At 40.0% G+C, this 12,994-nt stretch overlaps 1 protein-coding gene across 1 annotated transcript in view; it reads right to left on the bottom strand.

The window, feature by feature from the left end:
- Positions 1-1,304: 1,304 nt before the first annotated feature.
- The window catches only part of LOC108974255, a 50,933-nt gene continuing 39,243 nt past the window's right edge, over positions 1,305-12,994 (bottom strand). Inside the window, exons 20-26 of the mRNA XM_018941974.1 lie at positions 10,488-10,861; positions 9,035-9,934; positions 5,493-5,923; positions 3,918-5,158; positions 3,780-3,850; positions 3,602-3,705; positions 1,305-2,215 (exon numbers count right to left, since the gene is read on the bottom strand). Of these exons, the coding sequence (XP_018797519.1) occupies positions 1,942-2,215; positions 3,602-3,705; positions 3,780-3,850; positions 3,918-5,158; positions 5,493-5,923; positions 9,035-9,934; positions 10,488-10,861 (3,395 nt within the window). The 3' untranslated portion in view covers positions 1,305-1,941. The remainder of the gene's footprint in view (positions 2,216-3,601; positions 3,706-3,779; positions 3,851-3,917; positions 5,159-5,492; positions 5,924-9,034; positions 9,935-10,487; positions 10,862-12,994) is intronic.

Raw genomic sequence — 12,994 nt, 5'->3', positions numbered from 1 at the left:
CAGTTTAAGCATTGTATTTTTGAATTGTAGATGGTTAAAATACATGATGCAAGTAGAGGTTCCTTTTCAATAGTATTTTTTTGACAGATCACACGTGAGTCGTGTCAAGCTGTCATATTATTTTTGTTCAATAGTCAATTCGCAGCAACTCGAACTGACTTGTCGAACGACTTGAGACATTTTAAGTCCTAAACAGAAAGCATACGAAATACAGCTTTTGCAAGAAATGAAGCTGCTCGACTTTACCAAGCGACATCGCTTCGTTCTATGCACTCTTGAATGGTGCCAAGAAGATTCAATGTTTGCCTCATTTGGGACGAAGAGTAGCCTGAAGAGATTTAAAAGCCGTCATTTTATCCAGGAAAACAACGGTTTAGTATGGATTGTGGACCGGTGGAAGAATTGGTAGATATTTTTTTAAAAATGACGCCTTTGAGAATGTAACCGCCGATGAGGACTGTCATCGCACCATGATAACTACTAAGGTCAGAAATTGTGTGTGTGATATCAGACCGTTAGACCTTTTCCTGTGGGGATATGTAAAGTCTAAAGTCTATGCGAACAATCCAACTTTAATTCAGGACTTGAAGCAAAACATTGCAGGTATCATTCGCCATTTATCAGTCGAAATGCTCGAACGAGTCATCGAAAATTGGACTCAACGCGTCTGAGATGCGGTCTTATTTGATAGAGACAAAAAATGAATGAAGATCGGTTGATAATAAACATTTCCTACTATTTTTTCTTTAAAAAAGTAGGGAATCTCGAAATGGATCACCCTTTAGTGTCCTCCAGTGCTTGGTTGTGTAAGCATTTAAAATAAAGAGATGACTTTCATATTCGTTGGTTGGAAAAAATTAATAAAAAATTAGAAAAAAATAAAAAATTAATAAAAATGGTATTAATATTAAAAATGTAAAAGGAATTGAAAAAATGTTGGAAATTAAAAAAGATGTGTATAAGAGACAGGAAAGTTTCTAGATAGCATAAACTGTTCAAATAATTTGTCTTTTAACACCCATCTCTGTTTGTTTAATAAGTAACGAATCCATTTATACGACTAATTTTTTCTATATTCACACAGGGCATAACGGTTTTGTTGTTTTTTTTTTTATCTTATCTGTTGTTTTTGTGTTAGTTTATCATCAAACAAAATTAACACAGCGCAAATTGTTGAGCACATTTCACCTATTATATCTAATTTAATGTTCAAGTTAAGTAATTATTCTATATTATATACTTATACTCGAATATACTAACTATATATATATATATATATATATAAATATTAAATGTACATATGTATGCATCGTGTGCTCGATACAATGCAATATCGAGAAGAACCACTTTAATTTTTGCTTTTAAGAACTTTGTGTGGCGCAAGTGGAATTTAGAATGTTTTGCAATGCTATTGCTTTGGATACAACTGTACATACATACAAGTGGATTTAGGCGTGACTATCAACGGTAAGGGCGCATTGCACAGCATTTGAGTGGGAGTATAGTATATATATACTCCACATATTCGAACTCACAGCTGCAGTTTCGCGCATGTGTGTGTGTGGGTCTGAGTACTGGGCACAGTTACTTATGCATATTTGCTACTTAAACATGTATGTATGTGTAGATATCCTATATATATTATATATATGTCTAACTGTGTATGCTTAACACTGCTTTCCATTCACAAAAAATCAATTCCATATTTAACTAACTTAAACACCTACACTTACTTATAGCATTATTATGTTCCATATTACTAAATTCTTTATAAGCTACAACCTTTACGACTACACTTGACGCTATTAATGCATATTGGTTGTAAATACTGTGTATACACATTTAAATATTACGTAATATTCGTAAATTTCAGCCTTACGCTTCGCCACTTAGAGGCAAACACAACCAACTCGTGCCCGCCTTCGTTACAGCGGCCTGGGTCTAATCGCTGTTTAGATCATCGCCGATGAGACTGCGATCCATGCCTTTCCAGTTGCTGGAGTTGAGTGCAGCCGCTGTGATGCCATAAGTACCGCTAGGCAAGCGCTTTTGTCGACACAACGCTATGCGCGTTTTGCTGGGCGATGCCGGTTGTAGCAGCGGCGATGTGGCCTGCGGCGAGTCCATATCGTCGGTATTCTCTTCGGGACAACTATCCGATGGTGAAGCTAGACGCTCACGTGTTTTTATAGACTTTTTCAAGCGACGCAAAAATCTGTATTAGAGGAATTGGATTAGAATTGAGTGAAAGAATTTAGAGAGCTCTTTCCAGCACAATTTGTAAAAGGAGTATAGTGTGACATAGAAATATAAATTTTACATGCAAGTTATTCCATGATATCGATAATCAATTAACACTTTTTATTTGTAACTCTGTTCTAAGGCACATCGCCCCAATAACACAGCAACATTCTACAATTTATTAGAGTGCTGGTCCTAGGTGAGTTTGTGAGACAGAGCGGAGAGCACAATAGTCCTTAGGTCGTGGCGCAAACCTCCATTTATTTCCATTTTAAATCCTCATAACTAATAGAACATAACCCTAGACTAACTACTGGAATGACTCCAGGTATTTTGAGTTCCGAACTGGTGAACTGCATTAAATAGCATTGTTTATAAATTGTATAAAAATCCTAAGGTTAGCTTAGATGGTTGATCTAGATGATCGCACGTAGACTGCTATATATAGACCTTTGTGTGCCATAGAAAAGAAGAACTCCTGTGTTTGAACTTACAAATTAACAAAACGCTTTGTATCCAGTTCGGAGGGATGTGTGAAGGAGTGCGACCAAAGTGTTTAAGTCTTAACCTCCTAAACATGAGACAGTTAAAAAAAAAAAGTGTTGAGTTGTTTTCCCCCCATTTTCTTCCATACAGTTTCTGCGAATGGCTTCTGGTAAGTTTACCTACTTTACAGCATGGACGGCAATAGGCGATGGCCTCTTAAAAGCCTCACAACTAAGGAGAGGCTAACCTTGCTGAGGGCGAGGTTCTTTCTATAGATCTCTTCTAGTCGGTATTGGGCCAAAAAGGCTTTTGCAACGGCGCATGCAGCGATGGTGTAAGTTTCCGCAAAGCCCAGCTATCTAGTAATAGAACACAAAAGGATACGAGAGCATCGACCCGCCGTCATTCTACCGATAGCGGTTCTTGGGTGCCTTTCCTAGCCAGCTCAATCGATGCTATTGATAGCAAAGTCAGGTACTCCTTGACCAACTCTGAAGGCACTGTTAATGAGCTTAAGGCTGGTATCTGTGTGGACTGCAACCTTAATGGGTGCAACCTAAGCTTGAATGACACTGAAATAGTCAAGAAATCTGAAGCTGAAGTAAATTTCTCTACCAACCTTCCCACCAAGCTTTGACATAACCGTAAAGAAGCTCACTGCCTTTCTCCTCCAACGGCTTCTGACCATTCACAACTCTCTCGCCGGTGTGGTCCTTTCTAGAGCACTCCACTATATAAGGACTCCATAGAACTTAGATAGATAGATAGATTGTTGCAGATGGATGTCGCCCATTTCCATCAGCGGTGCCTCCGGAATCTTATATCTTATAGTAAATAAAACCAACTCGGTTTTACTTGGGTTAAAAATCCTTACCTTATTTGATTTCCGATCGCACGCAAACGATTTATTTTGCATTTCGGCTTAACAGTTTCGGTATCTTCCTTTACAATGCTGGGTGATATACGGCGCAATAAAGCCTTCAAAAAAATGGAATAAAAGATATTCAAAAACCATAGAAATTAATTTTGAAATTTATTCTAAAAACCCTTACATCGGCCACCTCTTCTTCGCTGAGGCTCTCCTGTTTTCGTGGACGCTTCTCACGATTCGGAGAATTGAGACCTGTAAGACACAAAAAATATAGTTAGAATCGGTATAGAAAATGTGTTTTAAGTATGTTTTAACTTACGTCGCGGCAGAGGTCTTGATAGTGCCAACTCTTTGGGTGAAACTAGACTCTCCGATGAGGATGAGCTGCTCGCCACTGGTGGTCTACTATTGAGTCGTCTCTTTGGACTCTTACGTGTAGTGACTGCCGAAGCTGGACAGGGATGATGATGCGAAAGACAATGCTTACTACATGTATGCGTACTACTGCTCGGCGTGGTGGTTGCAGTCAACGACTCCTTGCTCGGTATATCAAGTTGTTGCTTTGTCGGTGATTGAGTGGCTGAGCATTTCGATGATTTGCGTTCGCGTTTTTTACTGCTGCTACGACGCTGATGTGTGAAGGAGCCACCTTTACCGTCCGACGACGGAAAGTCATAGAGACCATCTGAATCGGTGAAGGGCAATTGATCTTTACGCCCATAAAAATGTGGCGAAAAGCGTCCCATGCTGGCGCGTTCACTTAGCGGACTTTCCGAACGTGACGATACCGGTGATAGACCCTTTTCGTTACCATCAATTTGTATCACAATAGAAGGCAGCTGTAGTTGTGCCATTTGATTGCTGGCATTCGCGCTGCTGATGGTGCTGGTATTTGTCGCTTGTTGTGGTTCGTCTACCTCAATTAGCACGTGCTCGGCCATATAGGCACCGAGAGTTTTAAAGCGATTGCTGCTCAAGCGGCAATCATCCATTTTCTCGTCGACGTGATCGGTGCCAATACCTTCGTCATTCGACTCCAATATGATTTCATCCGAGAACGTCTCAGAATCGGAACGTGGTCTATGCAAATGATCGGTACGGTTGCCTGTCGCGCCACTTTCAGCGCCTGCACCTTTACCATTTGTTATGTTCTCTTTACAACTCGCTAATGCGGAGTTTTTTCGCCTATTCAAAAGGCTTACATGCAGCGAAAGACCACCACCGGAATGTCCGCTACCTGGTTCATCCATTTCGCCAGGACACAATGGATTACTAGAGCCGCAGCGACTTGGACCGGGGCTCGCCATGCTTGAATAGCCGGAAGAGCTGAGATTGCTTTCGGAGATGGTGCGATCGGCACGACTACACATCGTAAATGGACTCAGGTAGCACATACCAACGGGGTTTGGTGGCATCAATCCACCTGGATTGCCGGTTTTTGTGGCTGGTGACATTGGCTCGGCATCCGATTCCAGTTCACTCATATTGGAAGTGACGGTAATCATTGGCGGCACAAAGGGAAATTCTAGCGAGTTCGGTTTTTCAAATTGTTTTAAGAGCCTGTCGAAGAGAGTCGGGAGAAAAAAATTAGCTATTTAAACTTATTTATATGATTTGGAATTATTTTCAGTTTCCAGGCTAGAAAAGATAAGCTATGAACGTCTAGGTGATTTAGTGGGTGGATTCACTAATACACACGTATATTTCAATATGTGCGCTCGAAAAAGTGTGTAAAGAACTAAAACGCTGTGAATGGCTCGCCTAAATGAAGCTAAGGAATACGAATGCACATAAATATTAGTGTGAATACAGGTAAATGATTAATCGAATTTCGAATACAGTAAGGAACAACGAAAGATGAAGAAACGAAAAGCGATGTGCACTACTTATATACCTTTTTTGTTGTTGCTTATTTGGAAACATAAAACTGGTTTCACCTATGCTGGCTCGTTGCGGTGGCGGTGATCCCGGGAATATGATCATCGGATGACGATTTCTCGTTGGACTCGGATGCTCCACCGTCAATGTTGGTATGATGAGATCACGTGGTCGTGGTGTTTTCTCCTCCGGTGTTGGTGGTTCCACATCGATGACAATCGCTGGTGGCTTCAATGCCACTACACCAGCTTTGGGAACGGTGTTAGTTGCCTGGAGACCGCTTGCTGTCGGCGTGGGTGGTGAGAATCTCAAGAGCGGTAGTTTATTAAGTAAATCCGCTCCACGGTTCTGACCTGCCATGGAGGTGGTTGCGGTGTCAGTGGGTGTCGTCTCCACATCACTATCAATAATGACATGCGTTTTACCCGTATGCAGATCCAGTACAATCTTCTCCTTGGACAAATTTTATTAGAAAAAAACAGAACGGAAAATGCAACATTAGAGAAGAAGTAACATCTGAATTTGAATGGTTTTACATATGTAGTTTTGAAGCAGCTTGGTACAAAGAAAGCAATGTAATTGATTGTTGAAAAGTACTGTATTATGAAATCTTGTGGTTTTACAAACATATACTTGTATAATCTACTTTTATTGAGTACTGAGTTTTCCAGAGCTGTCTACTCTTTTAATTTTCGTGGAAGTTGCTCTAAATTTTATCTAAATTTTTAGGGTTTTAAAATAATCCCCTGATATTATTACAAAAGTCAAGGCCTGGAGATGTCCTAAAGAATTCGCCTACGAAGAGTAGATTCATCACAATGCTATCGGGTCTATATATGTAAACAAGGAGAATTGGAATCATTTGAATCAAAAGTCCCAAATATATTCTCCAGACACTATTTGAGTATGCTTTGCCGAGGTCTTTTAGCGAAGAAAACTAGCTTAGCTCCATAAAAAAATCTTCAAGTTTTATTTCATGAATTGGGAGCCTTGGTTCAGATAAAGGGAGTTTATATATTTACCATATTACAATGAAAAACTTTTTCGGATAATTTTCATTCAATAAGTACATCGGCTACTATTTAAAAGGCTGTCACTTCTGCTTGGAAGACCTTACTGGGGTGTGACAGTCTGAAAAAAAGAGTTGATGGTGAGCTCCCGAATGAACACTCCCCCTTCAACCTTCCCCTTGAGCATCGATTAATCAGTGAAAAACCTCGCTGTGCCTCTTCTCCAGCGACTCTACTACATCCACATGTCTCCTGGGTGTAGATATGCGCGCGAACAAAATGTCGCTAGGGATAGGTTCTACGGCACGGTGATCCAAGTTGCCAAGGGATGCAATGGAAGTGAGAGAGGATTTCGGAATGTCTCTCTCTGAGCGGATTGTATATGGGATTGGGTGCATGTTATTGCAGAATAAACGATATACTCGGATATTAGGGATCTGGGTGGTATGAGAATCAGCTCGACTGATGGACGTTTAGATGTTAATGGCGTGATTTCCATTAGTCGGAATGTGGAAGAGCTAGGGTACTTTGCGCGGCAATTGTGTAGACGGCAAAGGCGTTTAACTGGGTAATAGGGTTAGCTTATCGTATGAATGGTGTGTGTGTGTAATAAGCGTATGAGGTTTAACCCCTGGTCATCAGTCCAGAGTAGTATGGAAACTCAACTATTACTAGTTTCGTTTTCGAGGTTTGACCGGAGACTTCATTCTGGTACCAAGGTAAGCAGTAGCCTTTGCAGTTCGCTCCAACCTGCTCATGCAGACTGCCTCTTTGGGGAGCATCGTGGTGTTTGTGGTTAAAATACGAAAGCGGGAAGAACTGACACTTTGTCAGTTAAAAGTTGTCATAGTACGGAGGTCTTAGATGGACCTCGAACCCTATCATGGTGATTAGTGTGTCGATTTCACACTGCCAATTGGTACTAAAAATGTCTGGAATTTTTAGGCGCTGATCAAAGCATTGATTTGATCCGCTGTGCTCTTGAGCGCCGTGGTTAAGGATGTCGTTAACAGGTTCAGTTTCTTGGAGTACCTATACTATTTACATAGTTATCTATTCGAGAATTTTCTTTTTTCTATTATAATTCTAGAAAGTAATTTCTTTCGTTGTTGAAACCTTTAATAAGTTTATCAAGTTCTTTAAGAGTTAATATAGATGTACAGATTTAGCATTAACCTTAACCTTATAAGAATGAATTTTCTATACATTAGCCATAAATATGAAATATGAAAGCATGTCCAAGAATAAAGTAATAGCTTTACATAGCAAACGAGGTTGTAGTGTGTCTCAGCTAAACCACCTATGGTTTTTGCGTCCGAATTGTATAATTATACCATCATCTGAGTCAATCTGCGTTGATTGTGTTTATTAAGAAAAAATGTTTAACCTGATAAATAAGTCTCAAAATGTATTATATGTTATATTTATTTAAGGAAATATACATGCGTAGAAATTATATGACAATGCAAAAATGTTTCGATTAAGGCAGTTCATTCACGTTTCATTCACTTAGATGAAAAATAATCATTACTTGCTAGCAGACTCGACGGAGGAAGACCGAAGAGAATTGATCTATGAAAGCTCGACTGCGAGGTAACATAACATTAACAAAAAAAAGTTTGTGAGAATGAGGAATAGTAGGTCAAACCTAAGTTAAGTTAGGTTAGATGGCTAATGCCTGAGCATGACGGGGTACCACACTTACACTATTATGTACAACCTTTATGAAACTATAGGAAGAACTCTTTTAGTTGAATATCAGTTACTGGAAAAACGTCTTGAACCCATCACAAATCTGCTTAAGGTATTTTTTTTCTGTTATTTAACCTGGTTGTCTAAGAGTATGAGATCTGCGATTTGCTTGAACTGAGAAAAGCGGATTATTCGATGAAGAAGTTCCTCTTCCAAGCAGCAACTGGAATCCTCCCGATTAAGATGACTTTGGGATTACCTACCCCCTGGTAGGTGATCAACCCGTCAATCCAGCAGTTAACCATTAGAAGCCAACGGAGCCCCTACTCGTTCCCAAACTGCAGTTATTAACACTTAAGTATCTGTCTTAGTAGCTCGTCAGTATTACAGATTACTACAAACCCACGAGTTTAAACACTTTTTGATCACAGCGGCACCTACCGGTTTATTGAATTCATTATATCGAGACCGGTTGACTAAGAAAAAACTTAACAATTTAATAAAAACGGATAAATCTACTCATGTGTAAATCTTTCTCTAGTTTTATACTACGTTTTTAAGTTCTATAGCTTAAAAATATTACGGATAGGAAAATATAGTAAATACGATGGATCGAAAAAAGAAAGTTGATAACTACAGATCCACGAAAACATTTCCCCAGATAAGATTTGAAAAATCGGCTCTTTAATAATTTTTGGTAGGATTTCCTTACATACTAAGGTTTTTTTAATTTCCGACTTCGGAATGGATTAATGGATTTTCAGCTTCAGAATTGTTCAATAAGATAATATAGGCAATTTAGTTAAGAGATGTATGTCCTCCTAACCTTAACATTAGTGCTGACAATTTTACTCACCGACATTTGTTCATCGCTGCAGTCACTGCGTATGCTTTTCTGTTCATCATCACTGTAATCACAGATCGACAGTGGATCTTCCTGGAATATCGGGCTGTTTGAACGTTGCGGCCGTGGCATAATCGGCGTTAGAGCGGGCGAGGGCATTGGTGTAGGCATCTCACGTATTGGCGACAAGCACTTATTATTAATACCATTGCTTGGTATTTCGAGCAGTATGGTCGGTGGGTGCAGTAAGTTCGTAGACGATGACGAGTTCGATGACGATGGTGTCGACGAAGATTTGTGCGCATTAAGAACATCGAGGACGGGCACCTCAATCGTGGTTTGACGATAGAATACGGGCGAATCGGGTGGACCACTCGAAAAACTAACCGGCGTATGCATAGACGAGGTGGATGATTCGTCATCGCCGGGTGCATCATCTTGTGGACTAGAAGCGGTTGGGGTTGTTGATGGTGATACATAAACAGATGCGCTATGCGTTATGTTAGCAGTGTTTGTGGTTGTATTTGAGGCAGTTGTTATTGCATTGGCATTGGCATTTGATGAAGAGGAAGCAAGATTACGGAACATAGCTAAAATGGAGTCGGCACTGGAGACTTTCGGGCGTGCAATTGTGCCGATACGACTACGTGTTGGTCCGCCCAAGCCCGCGGCAATACCGAGCGGCAAATGGGTATTGTGATTTGTGCCACCAATCTCACTGCCACTGGTGTGCATCGAACGCAAACCGAAATCGGTAAGTGCTAAGTCGGAACTGGACAGTGAGTCGCTACCCTGATTCGATGAGGTGCTGTGCGGTGAACGTATATCGTTTGTGCACGGTGACGGAGGCACTGAGCTGGCGCGAAACTGTAAATCAGTTGGCAGGCTGAGAGCGCTCGAGTTCCGTGCGTTCTAAGGTTGTGCAGTAATGAGGGAGTAGCCCGGGAAAAGGAGAGAAAAGACAATGTAAGTGTATGAGTTCAAAGTTATATGACAGGAAATGAAAGTAAATAATATGATTGGTGCGGTCCTCATCCTCTTCATAGTTTGATTTAACATAAACTCTAAATATATGTGAAAATTTGACAATGGACTTAAGAACTTTCAGACAACAACAACAACGTTCACATTTTCATACTTTTTCGACTAGTAAAACTTAAAGTAGGGCTTTAGTCCGAATATGCTAAGCACTGAAATTATAAGTTCGTACAGTTCTGTGTTAACAAATAGCAGTTGTTTCTTTGTGGAATGAAGAGTGCAGCGCGTATAAGCACTATATATCATTAGAAGTGCTCAAAGAAAAGCCTCTCTCTCTTCCGGATCCTGAGTATATGGATGTAAATATTTTGATTTTTTTGCCTGAGAATTTAAAACTCACTTTAGTACACTTTCACAATGTCTAGACTAGCAATTTCTAGCAGCTAATAACGTAAGTGACTATTTAACGACCCAGCACCATACTCACCGTCATATGTCCAATATCCATATCAGAACCAGAGCTCATTTCGGCGGACACTTTATTTAGCAGTCGCGCAAATGTCACTTTCTTCTCGAGTTTCGGATCGGCGATTGTGCGTGCAACATTTGCTACATTGGTCGATGTCAGTGAGCCAGAATTCTCGGAGAATGTGGTCTCTTTAACATCGCTCTCGGAGTCAACATTGCTGGCCGAAGCGCGCAGACGATTCTCCGTCATATTGATGAGCTCGCCGAGACTAACTTTCGGCTTGTCCACATTCGTTGCCGGCGAAACGAGTTGTTGTAAAATTTGTTTCTTTTCGGCAGCATTTTTCTTCACCGGCGTTGAGTTGTTGCGCTTCTTTCGTGGCGATGGCGAACCTGTTGATAGCGTGACAAATTTTAAAGACACATTAGTAGCGGCTCTTCGAAGATCATGCTTCAGTTTGTAACTACAAAGATGTCTCACAGAGAAAACACAAACAAATGCTAGGTAAATAAAGCACATTCAATTACATAAACGTGAGTGAGTGAAAAGGAGAAGAAGCAGTTGTGAAAGCATAATGTGGTGGTGTTATATGCTGGGAAATTGGAAAATGTTACAGGTGACTCTGCTTTAAAGCTTGGAGAATATGAGCTGCAGAAGTTATGATGGGAAATTGTTAGGCATCGACTGCCTGTACTGACTGTGGATAATATTTGATCTAAAGCTCATATTTTCAACTCAAGGATAAGATTTGGCCAATTGAGGTCAAACCATAAATAGTTTGATTAGTCTAAGTAGTTGCAGCTATAGATGTCCGAAGAAATGCATGTAAATAAATTAACACGGACCTGATAAAGAGCTTTCCAACAAGGGAAATTGTCTCCGAGCACCTGGAGAGTCAGAACAAACATTTTCGCGCGACGTGTTCTGTGAGTAGTGCAAGCCGGTAGATCTGCGATAGAGACGTTTGATATAATCAAGCAGGCTTACCCAGATGTTGATTTAGCAAAAAGTGGTGAGTTACGGTGGCACGAGGCCTTTTTGGAAGGCCGGGTATAGTTCGCTGATTAAGACCGGAAAAATGAGCAATTCCAAAGTGAAAGTGAAAAGTTTTGACAATCAAATGCATCGTGCACCATGAATTTGTTTATCTTGAACAAACCGTCAACGTCAAGTTTTACGTGGAAGTCCGTAAGAGATTCAAACGTAGGGTCAATCGCATCCAACAAGACATCGCAACCGACTGGAAGTTGCACCATGACAACGCACCGGCTCATACCACCTTTCTTGTGAACAGCTCCCTAACTAAGGCCGGCATCCAAACGCTTCCGCAGCCGCGCTACAGCTTAGACATGGCCCCCGTGAACTGGAAAGGCGCATTGAAGAGGATCCAAGCAGCATGCACCTCGGCTCTCAAGGCTATTACTATTATTTTTCGGACAAGCCCTGTAGTATTGCAAAGCTCATCTTAATATACTGTATGCTAAAGGGGATGTGTTAAACGTATCTTTCAATAGGCTTAGCTCTGGTCAGAGTAAATTTGGGTAAGGATAGGTTCGATTGCTGATCCCCAAGATCCCACCAGCTCAGTGATATCTCAAATATATGAAGTTATGAGCTCCTAATTATTTAAACCTTGATCTGGCCAAGGCGAGACAATCAACAAGAAGCACCTCTTCTTCTACCAGACTGCTGGTCAGTGTACCAATTGGGAAATATTATTTGGGAATCTTTCTTACGTAATATCTTCTATCTGGTTTTAAGTAGAGATAAGTCTTTTAAAAACTCAGACCATTAATAATAATTTATTGAACGTAATATTAGCCCAAATAAAGTCTCATGCGACAACTAAAATCGATACATAAACTTGGTAAGGTGTTGTTTTTTTCATCACGCTCACACATGTTGAGTATTTGCGTTCCTTTAAAGCAGAGTTACCTGTAACAGATGTTGCTTTTTTGCTAGAAACAAGTGCTTAGGTGCAGTGTGTAAAGTAAGGCAAGCAGAATATCAATTAAAAGTATACAATTTTCGGTGCAAAAAGAAATGGTAATGATGTAGCTGTGTGCAAATATATGATATGGTAAATGATTGTATAACAACAATATTGAAATCAACAAGACATACCTCTTCAACAGCTAACTACATGGAAATGTTTAAATTAAATTAACCAAAAATTTATATTTTCCGAACTAAAACAGCATTCACAAAATACATTTTAAGACTACATAATAGAAAAGTTGTTTATTTTACGCCCTCCAGCAGCCGCAATTCGGCGAGATCAAGAGTAGTTTTGTCGTCTTGTCAATTTCATGTAAGTCACCTGACCAAGTGGGCATCACAATTTTATATTTCAGATTTATTGCAGTTTAATATTTGCTTTATTTGAACAGACTATGAGTTTATATACATATGTTGTTAGAATAGAATTTGTGGTAAATTAGTAACTTTATCATGATACGTCCTACATATCAAGGTTTACTAGCTTTTAGAGCTTTTATAGCATCCGAATGAAGCATTTGTTAAGT

This window comes from Bactrocera latifrons, unplaced genomic scaffold (assembly GCF_001853355.1).
Source record: "Bactrocera latifrons isolate USDA-ARS-PBARC rearing strain unplaced genomic scaffold, ASM185335v1 scaffold_54, whole genome shotgun sequence".
Taxonomy (NCBI): domain Eukaryota; kingdom Metazoa; phylum Arthropoda; class Insecta; order Diptera; family Tephritidae; genus Bactrocera; species Bactrocera latifrons.
This window is presented reverse-complemented; position numbering and strand designations above follow the sequence as displayed.